Raw genomic sequence first — 18,044 nt, 5'->3', positions numbered from 1 at the left:
CTTAGGGTGGTCTTTGGCCAGGGACTCCCAGGTGTCAGTGGGGATGTTGCATTTTATCAGGGAGGTTTTGAGGGTGTCCTCGTAACATTTCCTCTGCCCACCTTTGGCTCGTTTGCCGTGAAGGAGTTCCGAGTAGAGCGCTTGCTTTGGGAGTTGTTTCAGGCATGCGAACAATGTGGCCTGCCCAGTGGAGCTGATCAAGTGTGGTCAGTGCTTCGATGCTGGGGATGTTGGCCTTGTCGAGGACGCTAATATTGGTGTGTCTGTCCTCCCAGGGGATTTGCAGGATCTTGCAGAGACATCATTGATGATATTTCTCCAGCGACTTGAGGTATCTACTGGTCCATGCCTCTGAGCCATACAGGAGGGCGGGTATTACTACAGCCCTCTAGACCATGAGCTTGCTTGGTGGCAGTTGTGAGGGCCTGGTCTTCAAATACTCTCTTCCTCAGGCGGCCGAAGGCTGCACTGACGCACTGGGTCCACGTTGTCCAAGGCCGCGCCGTGGATCTTGATAACTGTGGAGCAGTGTTGTGTGACGGGGTCAGGTTGGTGAAGGACCTTTGTCCTACAGATGTTTAGTATAAGGCCTATGCTTTCGTATGCCTCAGTGAAGATGTTGACTATGACTTGAAGTTCAGTCTCTGAATGTGTGTAGACGAAAGCATCCGCGTACTGTAGTTTGACGATAGAGGTTGGGACGGTCTTGGACCTGACCTGGAGACGACGAAGGTTGAACAGGTTCCCACTGGTTCTGTAGTTTAGTTCCACTCCAGCAGGGAGCTTGTTGTATGCGAGGTGGAGCATTGCAGCGAGGAAGCTTGAGAAGAGGGTTGGGGCGATGACACAGCCCTGCTTGACCCCGGTCCGGACGTGGATTGGGTCTGTGATGGATCCATTGGTCAGGATCACGGCTTGCATGTCATCGTGGAGCAGGCGGAGCATGGTGACGAACCTTTGAGGTCAGCCGAAACTGAAGAGGACGCTCCATAGTCCCTCGCGGTTGACAGTGTCAAAGGCCCCATATCATGACTGCCGAGTCATCAAGGCTAAACACTTTTTTCTTCCCCCAACCACCCCCACGTAATCTCCTGGGAGTGGCAAATAAACTGAAAAAACACAGGGCTAATAAGGAGAAAAATACTCTCTAAAATTCCTCTCTGACCACTACAGTACAGTACCAAGGGAGTGCTGCACTGTCGGAAGTGCCGTCTTTCGGATGGGACGTTAAACCGAGGCCCCGTCTGCTCTCTCAGGTGGACGTAAAAGATCCCATGGCACTATTTCGAAAAGCATGGGAGTTATCCCCGGTGTCCTGGCCAATATTAATCCCTCAATCAACACAACAAAACTAGACTATCTGGTCATTATCACATTGCTGTTTGTGGAAGCTTACTGTGAACATATAGGCTGCCATGTTTCCCACATTACAACAGTGACTACACTCCAAAAGTACTTCAATGACTGTAAAGCACTTTGAGACGTCCGGTGGTCATGAAAGGCGCTATATAAATTTAACTTTTTGTTTCTTTCCAATCAAGCAATCAAAACCAGTCCAGGAGATCACATGGACCAAGTATTACTTCAAGAGACACTTGCCTTTTATATGATGCGATCTCTGCCCCAGTCAGGAACCAGACCAGCTCACACTTGAAGGCATGGACAGAGTCAGCACCCATCACACCAGGCAGCAATGTATTCTAGAGTCATATAAAGAGGAGCCATTTAACATCCAGTCTATTCCTACGCTTGCATAATTAAAACTCAAGTCCTCTGGTACTCCCCAATCATAGAATGAGTACATCATTGAAGACAACCATTTTGCCCATCGAGCTCATGCCAGCTCTCTGCAAGAGCACTTCAGCTAGTCTCACACCCCCGCCCTTGTCTCGTAACCTTGCAATTTTGTTTCTCAGGTACTTATCCAACTCCCTTTTGAAAACAGTGATTGAGTCTGCCTCCACCACCCTTTCAGGCCGTGCATTCCAGATCCTATTCACTTGCTGTGTAAAAAAGCTTTTTCTTATGTCGCCTTTGGTTCTTTTGCCAATCACCTTAAGTCTGTGTCCTCTGGTTCTTGAACCTTTCACCAATGGGAACAGTTTCTCTCGATCTACTCTGCCTAGACCCCTCATGATTTTGAGCACCTCTATCAAATCTCCTCTCAACCTTCGCTGCTTGAAGGAGAACAACCCCAGCTTCTCCAATCTATCCACGTTCTTCAAGTCCCTGGAATCATTTTCATAAATCTTTTCTGCACCATCCCGAAGACCTTCACACTCTTCCTAAAGTGCAGTGCCCAGAATTGGACACAATAGTCCAGTTGAGGTTGAACCAGTGGTTTTCTGCAGGTTCATCATAATTTACACACTTTTGTACTCTACACCTCTATTCATGAAGCCCAGAATCCCATAAGCTTTTTTTTTTTTAAACTGCTTTCTCAATCTGCCCTGCCACATTCAATGATTTGTGCACATATACCCCTAGGTCTCTCTGTTCATGCACCCCCTTCAGGATTGTACCCTTTAGTTTATATTTCCTCATCTCATTCTTTTTACCAAAATGTATCACTTCACACTGTTCTGCATTAAATTTCATCTGCCATGTGTCCGCTCATTCCACCAGCCTGTCTATGTCCTCTTGCAGTCTATCTATCCTCCTCACTGCTCACTATACAGTTTTGTGTCATCTGCAAATTTTGAAACTGTGGTTTGTACAATTGTGCTTTATCCAAGTCATTAATATATATCAAGAAAAGCAATGGTCCTAGTACTGACCCCTGGGGGACACCACTTCCTCCAGTCCGATAAACAACCGTTCACCACTACTCTCTGTTTCCTGTCACTTAGACAATTTCTTATCCATTCTTCCACTGTCCCTTTTATTCCATGGGCTTCAACTCTGCTGGCAAGCCTATTATGTGGCACTTTGTCAAAGGCCTTTGAGAAATCCATGTACACCACATCAACTGCATTGCCCACACCAACCCGCACTGTCACCTCATCAAAAAACTCGATCAAGTTGGTTAAACACGATTTGCCTTTAACAAATCCATGCTGGCTTTCCTTAATTAATCCACACTTGTCCAAGTGACTGTTAATTGTGTCACTGATTATTGTTTCTAAAAGCTTCCTCACTACCAATGTTAAACTGACCGGCCTATAGTTGCTGGGTTTATCTTTACACCCTTTTTTGAACAAGGGTGTAACATTTGCAATTTTCCAGTCTTCTGGCATCACCCCCATTTCTGAGGAAGATTGGAAGATTATGGCCAGTACCTCCACGATTTCTTCCTTCACTTCCCTTCCCTTAGTCTCCTAGAGTGCATCCCATCCGGTCCTGGTGACTTATCTACTTCAAGTACAGCAGTCTTTCTAGTACCTCGTCTTTATCAATTTTTATCCCATCCAGTATCTCCTCCTTTATATGTCTATGGCAGCATCGTCTTCCTGGGCAACGACAGATGCAAAGTACTCATTTAGTACCTCAGCCATACCCTGAGTAGGTGACTCTGTGCATATGATACTAAAGGGGATTGAGTCAGCACTTAAACTGACTTGCTCCATATTGAAGGCAATATAAATTACTAAATTGTGGCAAAGATGTTTTGCAAGCTGGACATGAGGACGACGCTTCAGAGTGAGATGTCCAGAACTGAAAAATCTACTAAACTGGAATAATAGGAAGACTGTCCAGCCCTTTAATTATTTTGTAGCCCTCGATCAGGTCTCCTAAGTCTACGCTGTTCTAAAATAAATAGACCAAGGTCCTTGAGCCTGAGTAGCTGGGGTTCTTTAAGCTAGGAATAATTTGTGTAACTCTCCTCTGAACTTTTTCCAAGGCCACTAATGATTCAATATTCTCAATAAAGGACATCTTGTTTTAGGGAAAGCCAGAGGTTAATTAGTATTGATCACAACACATCTTTGCAACCATCTTTCACAACATAAATCAAAGCAGACAATATAAGAACATAAGAAATAGGAACAGGAGTAGGCCATACGGCCCTTCGAGCCTGCTCCGCCATCGTCAACATCAGTGTTCTCGCTCAGGCCAACATCCCCAGCTGACCACACTCGACCAGCTCCGTTGGGTGGGCCACATCGTCCGCATGCCCGAAACGAGACTCCCAAAGTAAGCGCTCTACTCGGAACTCATACACGGCAAGCGAGCCCCAGGTGGACAGGGGAAATGTTTCAAGGACACCTTCAAAGCCTCCTTGATGAAGTGCAACATCCCCACCGGCACCTGGGAATCCCTGGCCTAAGACCACCCTAAGTGGAGGAAGAGCATCCGGGAGGGCGTTGAGCACCTCGAGTCTCGTCGCCGAGAGAATGCAGAAATCAAGCGCAGAGAGCGGAAGGAGCGTGTGGCAAACCAGACACCCCACCCAGCCTTTCCTTCAACCACTGTCTGTCCCACCTGTGACAGAGACTGTAATTCCAATATTGGACTGCACAGTCACTTGAGAAGTCACTTTTAGAGTGGAAGCAAGTCTTCCTCAATTTCAAGGGACTGCCTATGATGATAATGATGACATCAGAAGGGCTCAACTGTTCCAATACATATAACTCAGATTGGTCAATTGAATTGAGGACGTTTTTTGGAAATTAAGGATATACAAATTATGTTTTAGACACTGAATTCCGCCGTCTTCAGTCCTCGGTTTAATTTTCATTCTTTTAGTAGTTCTTACAGTAATATTTGTTGTAAAAGGTGTAGAAGTTCTTTGTCTAGTATATGTAAAAAGCTGACTCTGTAAAATCGGAGATGCACCTCCGACAGAAAAGGTTCTAAAAACCACCGCCTGTCTCACAACTCAATCACTGTATGATCAGGCAGAATAGGACAACTTCAGGTGCAGGGCAGCACATCGATGGAACTACATCCCTGCCTCCAACTTTAATCATTTTAAAAAGCATTGGTAACAAGCAAATAAAAAGTTAGTACTGTACTGACCAATTTTATAAGTTTTATTTATAAATATTTTCATTCCAGACACAGCTGCAGTCAGGTCAACACTGTGGGCAAGATGTCAGGTCTGTGTTTTCAAATGTATGGCAGTGAGGGAAAAGTTATTTTTCCTAAACGGAACTGGTTTATATTTTGATGTTGAGTCAACTGATAGTGTTCTGTCCAGAAGTATACATAATTCTAATCAACACTCCTGTACACAAAAGGAACAATGCTAATGATGTACTTGAATTGAAAAATAGCCATGACAATAGCTATAGTCAATAGTTCCCCATCAGCAGCCGGTGTGAAACATTCAGGCCACGGTTGCTATATATTGGAGTTGTTTCTCCCAGCTGGCTCACCACTTTTCTTAAATAAAAGGGAAACCTCAATTTTTTTGGGTGCGGGGGGTGGTTGGGGGGGCGGGGGGGAAAAGAGAAGAGAAGAGATTTCCTCCACTCACTTTGTATAAAGAAAATCATAAACCTGTTCACAAAGAACTTGTTTATAAATTAGCTCAAGTGGCACACAGAGGAAATTTCCCACCAAATGTGACCTTGTTACTGCATCCTAACAGTTCTAAGCTGCAAGGATTTAAAAACACGAACCGTAACTTTGCTGCAGGACACATTTAGTCTCAAGACTCGCAGCAATTCTCATTACTGATTTCTACATATCCCAGGCGGACTACACATAGTCAAAGGTCTGTGGGTAATGATGGAGGATGGGAATGCATCATTCCCTTTCTATTCCACGTGTTTTTTGTTTGGTTAACAGTATGTGTCGAGATGCAGGCTGGATCCTCCCCTCAGCTGGCTCCTCTCAAGTAGCTAAAATAGAATCATTGAATGATACAGCACAGAAGGAGGCCATTTGGCCCATTGTGCCTGTGCTGGCTTAATGAAAGAACTATCCATTCAGTCCAACTCCCTTGCTCTTTCCACATAGTCCTGCCAATTTTTCAACATCAGATTTTTATCCAATTCCCTGTTCAAAGTTACTATTGAATCTACACACACAAGCACTGAAAAAACAAATGATTGTGGATTGTAAGCAACATTCACTAATCCTGCAATATGAGTCTTCCCCATTGATAGATTAAAAACTAACTTTAGTTAAGCCTCTTTAATCTGACTATTAAAAGCAACATCCTTCTAAATGTTTTGCTCTTCTCTGTAATTTAACAAATTCCATCATTAGTATCAAAAATGACTAAAGAATCCAGGCAAAGGGAAGGAGGACTTCCCATACCCTCTTCGATCAGCTGTTGTTTTCCGTCCCAAATTGTAGAAACATAGAAAATAGGTGCAGGAGTAGGCCATTCGGCCCTTCGAGCCTGCACCACCATTCAATATGATCATGGCTGATCATGCAACTTCAGTACCCCATTCCTGCTTTCTCTCCATACCCCTTGATCTCTTTAGCCGTAAGGGCCACATCTAACTCCCTTTTGAATATATCTAACGAACTGGCCTCAATAACTTTCTGTGGTAGGGAATTCCACAGGTTCACAATTCACTGAGTGAAGAAGTTTCTCCTCATCTCCTTCCTAAATGGCTTATCCCTTATCCTTAGACTGTGACCCCTGGTTCTGGACTTCCCCAACATCGGGAACATTCTTCCTGCATCTATCCTGTCCAATCCAGTCAGAATTTTATATGTTTCTATGAGATCCCCTCTCATTCTTCTAAATTCCAGTGAATATAAGCCTAGTCGATCCAGTCTTTCTTCATATGTCAGTCTTGCCATCCCGGGAATCAGTCTGGTGAACCTTCGCTGCACTCCCTCAATAGCAAGAATGTCCTTTCTCAGATTAGGAGAACAAAACTTACACAATATTCAAGGTGTGGCCACACCAAGGCCCTGTACAACTGCAGTAAGACGTCCCTGCTCCTATACTCAAATCCTCTCGCTATGAAGGCCAACATGCCATTTGCCTTCTTCACCACCTGCTGTACTTGCATGCCAACTTTCAATGACTGATGTACCAAGACACCCAGGTCTCGCTGCACCTCCCCTTTTCCTAATCTGTCACCATTCAGATAATATTCTGCCTTCCTGTTTTTGCCACCAGTGGATAACCTCACATTTATTTACATTATACTCCATCTGCCATGCATTTGTCCACTCACCTAACCTGTCCAAGTCACCCTGCAGCTTCTTAGCATCCTCCTCACAGCTCACACTGCCACCCAGCTTAGTGTCATCTGCAAACTTGGAGATATTACATTCAATTCCTTCATCCAAATCATTAATGTATATTGTAAATAGCTGGGAGCCCAGCACTGAACCTTGTGGTATCCCACTAGTCACTGCCTGCCATTCTGAAAAGGACCTGTTTATTCCTACTCTTTGGTTCCTGTCTGCCAACCAGTTCTCTAGCCACGTCAATACATTACCCCCAATATCACGTGCTTTAATTTTGCACACTAATCTCTTATGTGGGACCTTGTCAAAAGCCTTTTGAAAGTCCAAATACACCACATCCACTGGTTCTCCCTTGTCCATTCTACTAGTTACATAGTCAAAAAATTCTAGAAGATTTGTCAACTATGATTTCCCTTTCATAAATCCATGCTGACTCGGACCAATCCTGTCACTGCTTTCCAAATGCGTTGCTATTACGTCTTTAATAATTGATTCCAACATTTTCCCCACTACCAATGTCAGGCTACAATTCCCTGTTTTCTCTCTCCCTCCTTTTTCAAAAAGTGGGGTTACATTAGCTACCCTCCAATCCATAGGAACTAATCCAGAGTCCATAGAATGTTGGAAAATGACCACCAATGCATCCACTATTTCTAGGGCCACTTCCTAAAGTGTTCTGGGATGCAGACTATCAGTCTTCAATCCCATCAATTTCCCTAACACAATTTCCTGACTAATAAGAATTTCGTTCAGTTCCTTCTTCTCGCTAGACCCTCGGTCCCCTAGTATTTCCGGAAGGTTATTTGTATCTTCCTTCGTGAAGACAGAACCAAAGTATTTGTTCAATTGGTCTGCCATTTCTTTGTTCCCCATTATAAATTCACCTGATTCTGATTGCAAGGGACCTACATTTGTCTTCACTTATCTTTTTCTCTTCACATTTCTATAGAAGCTTTTGCAGTCACTTTTTATGTTCCCTGCAAGCTTACTCTCATACTCTATTTTCTGCCTCCTAATTAAACCCTTTGTCCTCCTCTGCTGAATTCTAAATTTCTCCCAGTCCTCAGGTTTGCTGCTTTTTCTGGCTAATTTATATGCCCCTTCCTTGGATTTAACACTATCCTTAATTTTCCTTGTTAGCCACATTGCCAGTTTTATTTTTACGCCAGACAGGGATGTACCTTCATTGCACGCATCCCTAATTTCCTGTTTGATGTCATCCCCAACCTCACTACCACTGTTTGGTGGTCTGTACACAACTCCCACTAGCATTTTCTGCCCTTTGGTGTTCAGCAGCTCTACCCATACAGATTCCACATCATCCAAGATAATGTCCTTCCTTACTATTGCATTAATCTCCTCTTTAACCAGCAACGCTACCCCACCTCCTTTTCCTTTCGGTCTATCCTTCCTGAATATTGAATACCCCTGGATGTTGAGTTCCCAGCCTTGGTCACCCTGGAGCCATGTCTCCGTAATCCCAATTACATCATATCCGTTAACAGCTATCTGCACAGTTAAGTCATCCACCTTACTACGATTGCTCCTCGCATTGAGACACAGAGCCTTCAGGCTTGTTTTTTTAACACTCTTTGTCCTTTTAGAATTATGTTGTAATGTGGCCCTTTTTGATTTTTGCCTTTGATTTCTCTGCCCACCACCTTTCCTTATCTCCTATCTACCTTTTGCTTCTGACCCCATTTTACTTCCATCTGTCTCCCTGCATAGATTCCCATCCCCCTGCCATATTAGTTTAAACCTTCCCGAACAGCACTAGCAAACACTCCCCCTAGGACATTGGTTCTGGTCCTGCCCAGGTGCAGACCGTCCGGTTTGTACTGGTCCCACCTCCCCCAGAACCAGTTCCAATGTCCCAGGAATTTGAATCCCTCCCTCTTGCACCATTCATCTTAACTATCCTGCTATTTCTACTCTGACTAGCACATGGCACTGGTAGCAATCCTGACGTTACTACCTTTGAAGTCCTACTTTTTAAATTTAACTACTAGCTCCCTACATTCAGCTTGTAGCATCTTATCCCATTTTTTACCTATATCGTTGGTACCTATATGCACCACGACAACTGGCTGTTCACCTTCCCCCTCCAAAATGCCCTGCAGCCGCTCCGAGACATCCTTGATCCTTGCACCAGGGAGGCAACATACCATCCTGGAGTCTCAATTGCGGCCACAGAACCACCTATCTATTCCCCTTACAATAGAATCCCCTATCACTATGGCTCTCCCACTCTTTTTCCTGCCCTCCTGTGCAGCAGAGCTACTCATGTTGCCATGAACTTGGCTGCTGCTGCCTTTCCCTGATGAGTCATCTCCCCCAACAGTACTCAAAGCAGTATATCTGTTTTGGAGGGTGATGAGCGCAGGGGGCCCTTGCTCTGTCTTCCTTCCACTGCTCGGCCTTTTGGTCAACCATTCCCTATCTGCCTGTGTAACCTTTACCTGCAGAATGATCAACTCACTAAATGTGCTATTCACGACATCCTCAGCATCGCAGATGCTCCAGAGTGAGTCCATGCGCAGCTCCAGTGCCGCAATGCAGTCCATCAAGAACTGCAGCTGGACACACTTTCTGCACACATAATAGTCAGGGACACTGGAAGCGGCCCTGGCTTCCCACATAGCACAGGAGGAGCATGACATGGGACTGTGCTCTCCTGCCATGACTTAACCCTTAAATTAACTTAATTTGGCAACAAAGCCAAAGGTTACCTACTGATAAGGAAATAAAAATAAAAAGATTAAATACTCACCAATCCACCAGCCAATCACTTACCCGCTTGGCTGTGACGCCACACTTTGATTTCTTTTTACTTCTTTGTTTTACCTTCGGCCTCTGCACCGCTGCTCGGACTACCACCACTCCCAGTCACTCCCGCCGCCCTTTATCCTCCCACGCCGCTCCTCTCTCGCGATCCTGGCTGCTCGGACTGCCGCCATTCCAGTCGCTGCCCTTTATCCTCCCACGCCGCTCCTCTCTCGCGATGCTGGCTGCTCGGATTGCTGCCGCTCCCAGTCGCTGCCGCCGCCCTTTATCCTCCCGCGCTGCTCCTCTCTCGCGAGATTAAAGACATCGAATAACGAAAGAATCCTTTAAATCCGAGGACAAGCATCAAAACAATTTGATGATACCTATTAATCTTCTAGCCTACATGAGTAGTTCATTGTAACGTTCTTGTTGTTAATTAAAGCCAAAGGATTCAGACTGTATTAGTACTCAATCAAGAGAAATCCTTTCTTGTTGTAAATGAGTCAAAACAACTGGTGTGGAGCAATGTGTCCTGCAGTACTTCAAACCAACCATCTGCTACTCATTTTTTTCAAAATTATACAACATAAGAGACATCAAAGTAAGAAGTTCAATTTCTTTTTAAATATTGTTTTAATGCATTTATTTTCGGTTCTAGCTTTCCTCTCACAACATACCACTGTTCACAGGATTTTAGGCAGAAGTGACAGTCTTCTCCCTGGCATTCCCTGACACTACAAGTACTTTAACCAGGAGTTGCTCCAGGACAGTTTAGGCCACCTTGCCTTCCTGGAGAAGAAATGCATCTGCACTTTGATGCATCAATGAACAACACTGCACTTTAGTCTTCCAATTTAACCATTTGATCTTGGTTTTGATGTTAACATATTGCTGCTATAAGACACATATTTAGTTTTCACCCTGCACAATAAGTCATTAAAAATATTCCATTTCTTCTCTGATGGTTTTCTCCATCATTTCAACAATTCTAATCAACTCTTAAAATCAGATACAAGTTGAGCTTCTGAAATCTGGAGTTCCGAAATTCGGAATGTTCCAGAATCCGGACACGGGCCGTCGTCCCTCCCCTGCCGGACTCCCGCCTCCCCCCCCCCCCCTTAACCTCGGTCCAGGCATTTCCGGATTGAGGATGCCGGAAAGACATTCTGAAATCCAGAACGGTCCTCAGTCCCAAGGTTTCTGGATTTCGGACGCTCTACCTGTAATATGAATTAATTACAACATTCCTATATTACAACAGTGACTACACTTCAAAAGTACTTCACTGGCTATAAAGAGCTTTGGAACATCCCAAGGTCATGAAAGGCAAGATATAATTAAGAAAAAGATCTTAATTTTTAAAATTAAGACTTATTGCAACCAATATCCCATGATCAAGTATTTAAACTAGTTCAACATCTTCAAGATTTGCAAATCCATGCATACATTTTATGGGTCCATAATTGTACAAAGGTTGTCCTGATTTGCATCAATACATAGTTTTTTTTAATAAGAGTTTTAAAAATGGGTAAAATAAGTGAATTTTGGTCTGGGAGTCTGGCTGGCACAGTGGATTACATGCACTAATCTTTCATATCTAGGACCCAGGTTTGAAGCCAATGTAAATCAATGGTATAAGGTCTTTGAGGTCGTGAAAGGTCCTATATAAATGCAAGTCATTTTTTTTCTTCTCTCTGCTGGATGAAAGGGTGCTAAATGCAATCTTTTTAAGCAGACTGGACAGTTCTTCTTAGGCATTAGCTCACTGCTCAGCAAATTGTCGATGTCACTTAGAGAGACTTTAAAGAATATGTGGAATGTGGCGGGGGGGGGGGGGTGGCGGGTACAAGATGGAGAAATCTCATTAGAGTTTTGAGTAGGAGAAATGAAGATTACAGAGCCACAGAGAAGCACCTCTACAGAAAGGCTCAGGACCAGTAGTTTCTTCAGGAAAACAGCTTGAAGCACAGAATACTTGAATCTTTAAGCTTCAGTACCTGGCTCCTTATAATGTGTAAAATCTTTTTAAATGTATTAATATTATAATAACAAAGTATAGAAATAGAAAAGTGATTTGGCTCAACAAGTCCATTCCCTATAGTCAATCTCCTAAGGATGACGTACAACCATCGATTGCACCTCCAAGATTAAGCTATATGAAATTTCTCCCTGCATCCCAAATATAAAGCAAGGCTCCAGGATATTAAAGCAACCCATATTATTCAACATTAACCAGCTGCATTCTACTGATGGCCATGACCTTATTGAATGGCTCAAGGGGCCATATAGCCTACTCCTGCTCTTATTTCTTATGTTCTAATAGCACATAGGCCCAACAGATCAGGAATTATTCTATTATGAATGGTACTTGATCATCTGTGTCTAGTCTTATGCTCTTCAAATCATATTCTTAAACAGATAGTTATCCTTTCTTCTTATTAATTCCCTCCACGCCTGGTGTGTGACACATGCTAGGGTTGAATACATTTTGATCAGGAATTTTGATTAAAATTTTAAAAAATAAGTTCGTTCTCATTTAAATTGCTCTCAGCAGAGTCACCCACACTTATCCAAAATAAACACATTTGGACAAATTCTATGTACCTCAACATTAATGCATTTAGATTTTGAAAGCACCTTTTAGCTAATCCCTGCTAGCCATGCTTCCCCTGTAACAGAGGCTAGTAATTACTGTCCTTTCTCACATATCGCACAACACCAAACCAGTATTTAAACCATTCTGACAGGATTTTGGCAAACCCACGGAATATAGAAATCTTTTTAATATTCTACCTGCCCTCCTTATGTGCTCTCTTTTGAATATTTAAAAGTAGAAGCTGAATTTCTTGTCGAAGCAAGTTCTTGATGGTAGGAGCCTCTGGTAGCACTGCATGTGAGGCTTGTGATTGAGGAAGAGTCAATCTGGTTGTTCTCATCAATCGCCAGATTTCCAACAAAGTGGCTACCTAAAATGAAGACCAATATTAAAAGCTGTAAATAAATGAAGGCGTTTATTACAGCAATAAATAAATAAATTGAGAATAATGGTTAGTCAAGAATTATGGCAGATCAGTTAAGACATAGGTTGGGTCATGTTCCAAGTTAGTAACATATCAAGGAGTCACATAACATCATAAATCAGAGGCGTTAAGCTCCAGTAGTTTATCAAAGTGATCTGACCTGTGTACTAGAAAATAGGTGCAGGAGTAGGCCATTCGGCCCTTCTAGCCTGTACTGCCATTCAATGAGTTCATGGCTGAACATGCAACTTCAGTACCCCATTCCTGCTTTCTCGCCATACCCCTTGATCCCCCTAGTAGTAAGGACTGAGATGCCTGGGTCAGGTTACATTATTCTATATAATATATAATTCTACTAATTTATTCTATGTTTGGAGTTTGATTTACTGAAAGTGGGTGCCATGACAATGTGACTTTCAACAAGTTTCTGTGATCACATGGTTGAAACGAAAGTGCTATTGTATTTTGTTGTAAATTGTAATCTCATCCATGGCCACATGTAAATCAATATGATTAACAATCACCTAAACCCAAAATGAGATTACATCCTTGAAACTGTTTACCTGCAACTAGTTTTTATATATACTGGTAAATCTCCCACAGCAAATCATAAGTTGTTGTATAAGCAAAGGAGCATGATACCCATGCAATGTATTATTCTGCTGCTAAGGAAATGCTGTATCCCTTTAAGAAAACTCTGCCAAGCAGAATATAATTATTGGATCAGAGAGCTAGGCAGATAGAATAGTGTTTATAAGTTTCTGATTGCAGGTCACAAGTACTTAGCATTAAAAAACTGGCTTCTTTCTCTTTTCTAAAGCATAATTACTAAGCTCAGTTATGGGTGCAGACGTTCTGGCTCCTGTATCAATGAGGTAGAGGATCCAGAGAGCCCTCAGACTCAGCTGTAATATTGCAATATGGGCTAGAGGAGCAAAGCGATGTAAAGGTACACATTCATAAATTATTACCAGTAGCAACACAAGGTAACAAGGCATAAAAAAGCAAATGAAGCACGGGGTATATTTCTAGAGGAAGATATGTTAAATTTGTATTGAACCTTGGTCAGACCGCACAGAGTACTGTGCACAGTTCTGGTCACCATATTACAAAAAGGATAGAGAAGGACTGGCAAAGGTGCAAAGAATATTTACAAAAATGATAACAAAACTGAGATATAACTATCAGGAAAGACTGAATAGAAGGCTGAGGGGTGACCTAATAAAGGTCTTTAAAATTATGAAGGGGAATGATAGTAGACAAGGAGAAAATGTTTCTACTTGTTGGGAATCCAAACTAGGGACCATCAATATACTATAGTCACTAATAAATTCAATAAAGGTTTGAAGAGAAACTTCTTTACTCCGATAGTGGTTAGAATTTGTAACTTACTAACACATGGAGTAATTAAAGTGAATAGCATAGATGCCTTTAAGGGGAAGTTAGATAAATACACAAGTGAGAAAGGAACAGAAAGATATGCAAATAGGATTAGACAAAGTAGGGTGGAGGACGTTCCTGTGGGCTGAATGGCCTGTTTCTGTGCTGTAAATTCTATGTCATTCTATGTAATACTGAGAGGGTGATCCTCGGGATTAAAACATTGGGAGAGAGTTTTCTGCATCTAGGAGGGATCTGGGACATGAGAGCATTGTTCGTTCACATCTGTTTCGGAGCGTCTAGCAGTGGTTGGAGCGGATCATGGGATACGGACGTGCTTGGAAGTTGGTAATGGGGGTAGACAGCACGTAATCTAGTGGTGGAACGGGTTCTAGGGGTTTGGCAGCTGTAGAACAGCTGTTGGAATCACAGAAATTGGAGAGAGTACTAGAGAGATCTGTAGTGTAGAAGAACTAGAAATTATCTTTCGGAGGCCAGTAGTGGTAGAAATGAGGCCTTATGATGTGTGAACATGAGAGAACATAAGACTATATGAAATAGGAGGAGTGGGCCATTCAGCCCCTTGAGGTTGCTCCGCCAGTCAATAAGATCATGGCTGATCTTCTACCTCAATTCCACTTTCCTGCACTATCCCCATATCCCTTGATTCCCTTAACATCCAAAAATCTAACAATCTCTGTCTTGAATATACTCAATGACTGAGCCTCCACAGCTCAATGGGATAGAGAATTCCAAAGATTCACCACCCTCAGTGAAGAAATTTCTCCTCATCTCAGTCCTAAATGGCCGACCCCTTATTTTGAGACTGTGACCCCTGGTTTTAGACTCCCCAGTCAGGGGAAACATCCTCCCTGCATCTACGCTGTCAAGTGCTGTAAGAATTCTGTATGTTTCAATGAGATTACCTCTCATTCTGGCTAAACTCTAGAGAATATAGGCCTAGTCTACTCAATCTCTCTTCATAGGACAATACCCCCATTCCACGAATCAGTCTGGTGAACCTTCGTTGCACTCCCTCTATGGCAAGTATATCCTTCCTTAGGTAAGGAGACCAAAACTGTACACAATACTCTAAGTGTGATCTCACTAGGGCCCCATATAATTGCAGTAAGACATTTATACTCAAATCCTCTTGTAATAAAGGCTAACATACAATTTGCTTTCTTATATGCTTGCTGTACCTTCATGTTAACTTTCAGTGATTCATGTACAAGGACATCCAGGTCCCTCTGAACACCAACATTTCCCAATCTCTCGCCATTTAATAAATACTCTGCTTTCAGAGGAGAAGCAGAGTGTCTGGGATCTGGGATAAATGGGAATCGAGTGCCTCGGTCTGAGAAGAGTAGCAACAATTCCTGGCTGTGGGCTTACTGAGGATGGGGCTCCTAGCATGTGGATAAAGGGTCTTTGGATCTACGAGTATGGGGTAGGGGAAAGATAAAGAGAGTCGGTAAAGGTTTGTGTTCTTGGGAGTCTAAAATTCCATGGCCGCTCCCCTGATGGAAGAATAATAGAACCCCCTCCCACCATAGCCCCAGAACCAACCCATATCCTGGGGACAGAATAGTTTGTATGGTTAAGATAGATTGCAGGCACCCTCTCTGATCCAGCCTTGCAAGGTGGAACTGCCCATAACAGCTCAGGCTGAAGTGGCCAGAGGCCCTTTGCAGCCAAACAAAAAGGAACCATTCTGACTTCAAACAGCAATCTGTGCCCTGTGGGATTGATTATCTTAACCTAGACAAGGTTTGGGGCCATTATAAAGGACTTAAAGAGACTTACACTAGCATTGCTGAGGCCTTTTAAGGGCACAATGGGTAGAATTCCCAGGGTAGCCTAAAGTGCTGCCAGGCACTTTGATGTGGAACATGAGTAGAAGATTGATCTATAAAATGGCTGCCAACAAAAGATGGGCTGAATACCAATGGAACAAGGTTCTCATAGAATCATTGAATGATACAATAGAAAAGGAGCCCATTCCGCCGATTGTGCCTGTGCCTTGAAAGATCTATTCAATTAATCCCATTACCTGCTCTTTCACCATAACCCTGCAAATTTTTTCACTTCAAGTATTTATCCAGTTCCCTTTTGAAAGTTATTATTAAATATGCTTCCACCACCCTTTCAAGCAGTGTATTCCAGATCACCGCGTGAAATTTTTGTCCATCATGTCGCCTCTGATTCTTTTGCCAATTACCGTTGTTATGCTCATAATAAAGTGATACAACTGAGTACTGTACACAATGAGTAAGTGGGACCTTAGCTCCTTTAATTAAACTCCAGAGTGCCAGTACAGCATGGGAGACCAATGCTCCCAAGGGATGCTGGAATCCCTTGGGACTCCAACAGGTAGGCCCTCTGGTGGTGGTATGATACAGGTTGTCAAGGGTAACATACATATCACTCCCTCTCAAAGTCAATAGTACACTTATTTACAGGGTGAGACGATTTGGGGCTTTTCGCTTCCTTGTCGATCATCTCGGTACAAATGCAGGTGTGGGCGAGTTGGTTGGTTCTTCACTGGGCTGCTGGACAGCTGGCCTTGCCGGGCTGCTGGAGATGGTGAGGATGGTGAGTTCACTCCTTCGTGGTCAACCATGATGTCGGTTGCCACTTGTGTGTGTGTTGGAGGGTCGAAGTTGGTGGTGTCCTCTTCGGGTTGCTCGTGGCTGTTTGTGAATTACAATTTGGTTTGGTTCAAATGCTTTCTGCACGTTAGTCCATTGGCCAGTTTGACCTGAAACATCCTACTCCATTCTTTGGCTATGACCGCGCCAGCAAGCCATTTGGGATCATGTCCATATTTGAGTACAAATACAAGGTCATTGACTTCAATATCGCGTGACAAGTTTGCGCGATCATGGTACATGCTTTGTTGATGCCGCCTGCCCTCGATGTGATCATGGAGATCAGGGTGGACAAGAGAGAGCCTTGTTTTGAGCGCCCTTTTCATGAGCAGCTCGGCTGGGGGAACCCTGGTGAGCGAGTAGGGTCTGGTGCGGTAGCTGAACAGGTTTCGGGACAGGCGGGTCTGTAGGGAGCCTTCCGACACACGTTTCAAGCTTTGCTTGATGATTTGGACTGCCCGTTCTGCCTGGCCATTGGATGCGGACTTGAACGGAGCAGATGCTTGATCCCATTGCGGGTCATGAATTCCTTGAATTCAGCACTGGTGAAACATGGCCCATTGTCACTGACAAGGACATCAGGCAGGCCGTGTGTGGTAAACATGGCTCGTAGGCTATCGATGGTGGCAGTGGACGTGCTTACAGACATTATTACACACTCGATCCATTTTGAATAATCATCCACAACAACCAAGAACATTTTGCCTAGGAATGGGCCCACAAAGTCAACATGGATCCTAGCGGTTTGGAAGGCCATGACCACAAACTTAGCGGTGCCTCTCTGGGTGCATTGCTCAGTTGAGAGCAAGTGTTGCATTGGCGCATGCATGACTCTAGGTCTGAGTCAATGCCGGTCCACCACACATGGGATCTGGCTATGGCTTTCATCATTACTATGTCTGGGTGGGTACTGTGTAGGTCGCGTATGAACGTTACCCTGCCTTTCTTAGGCAAAACTACGCGATTACCCCACAAAAGACAGTCCGCCTGTATGGACATTTTGTCTTTGCGCCGCTGGAACGACTTGATTTCTTCATGCATCTCTGCTGGGACGCTGGACCAGCTCCCATGGAGGACACAATTTTTTTTTACCAGGGACAGTAAAGCATCCTGGCTGGTCCAG

The 18,044-nt window shown here is 43.6% G+C and overlaps 1 protein-coding gene across 2 annotated transcripts in view; it reads right to left on the bottom strand.

Moving 5' to 3' along the window:
• ccdc24 (coiled-coil domain containing 24) overlaps window positions 1-18,044 on the bottom strand; it is a 191,937-nt gene that overhangs the window by 129,803 nt on the left and 44,090 nt on the right. For both annotated transcript variants that reach the window (XM_070886772.1, XM_070886773.1), the window contains one exon: window positions 12,664-12,836. In XM_070886772.1, the coding sequence (XP_070742873.1) occupies window positions 12,664-12,836 (173 nt within the window). The remainder of the gene's footprint in view (window positions 1-12,663; window positions 12,837-18,044) is intronic.

This window comes from Pristiophorus japonicus, chromosome 8, assembly GCF_044704955.1.
Source record: "Pristiophorus japonicus isolate sPriJap1 chromosome 8, sPriJap1.hap1, whole genome shotgun sequence".
Lineage (NCBI taxonomy): Eukaryota > Metazoa > Chordata > Chondrichthyes > Pristiophoridae > Pristiophorus > Pristiophorus japonicus.
The sequence above is the reverse complement of the archived record's forward strand: the minus strand, read 5'-3'. Positions and strand labels throughout refer to the sequence as shown.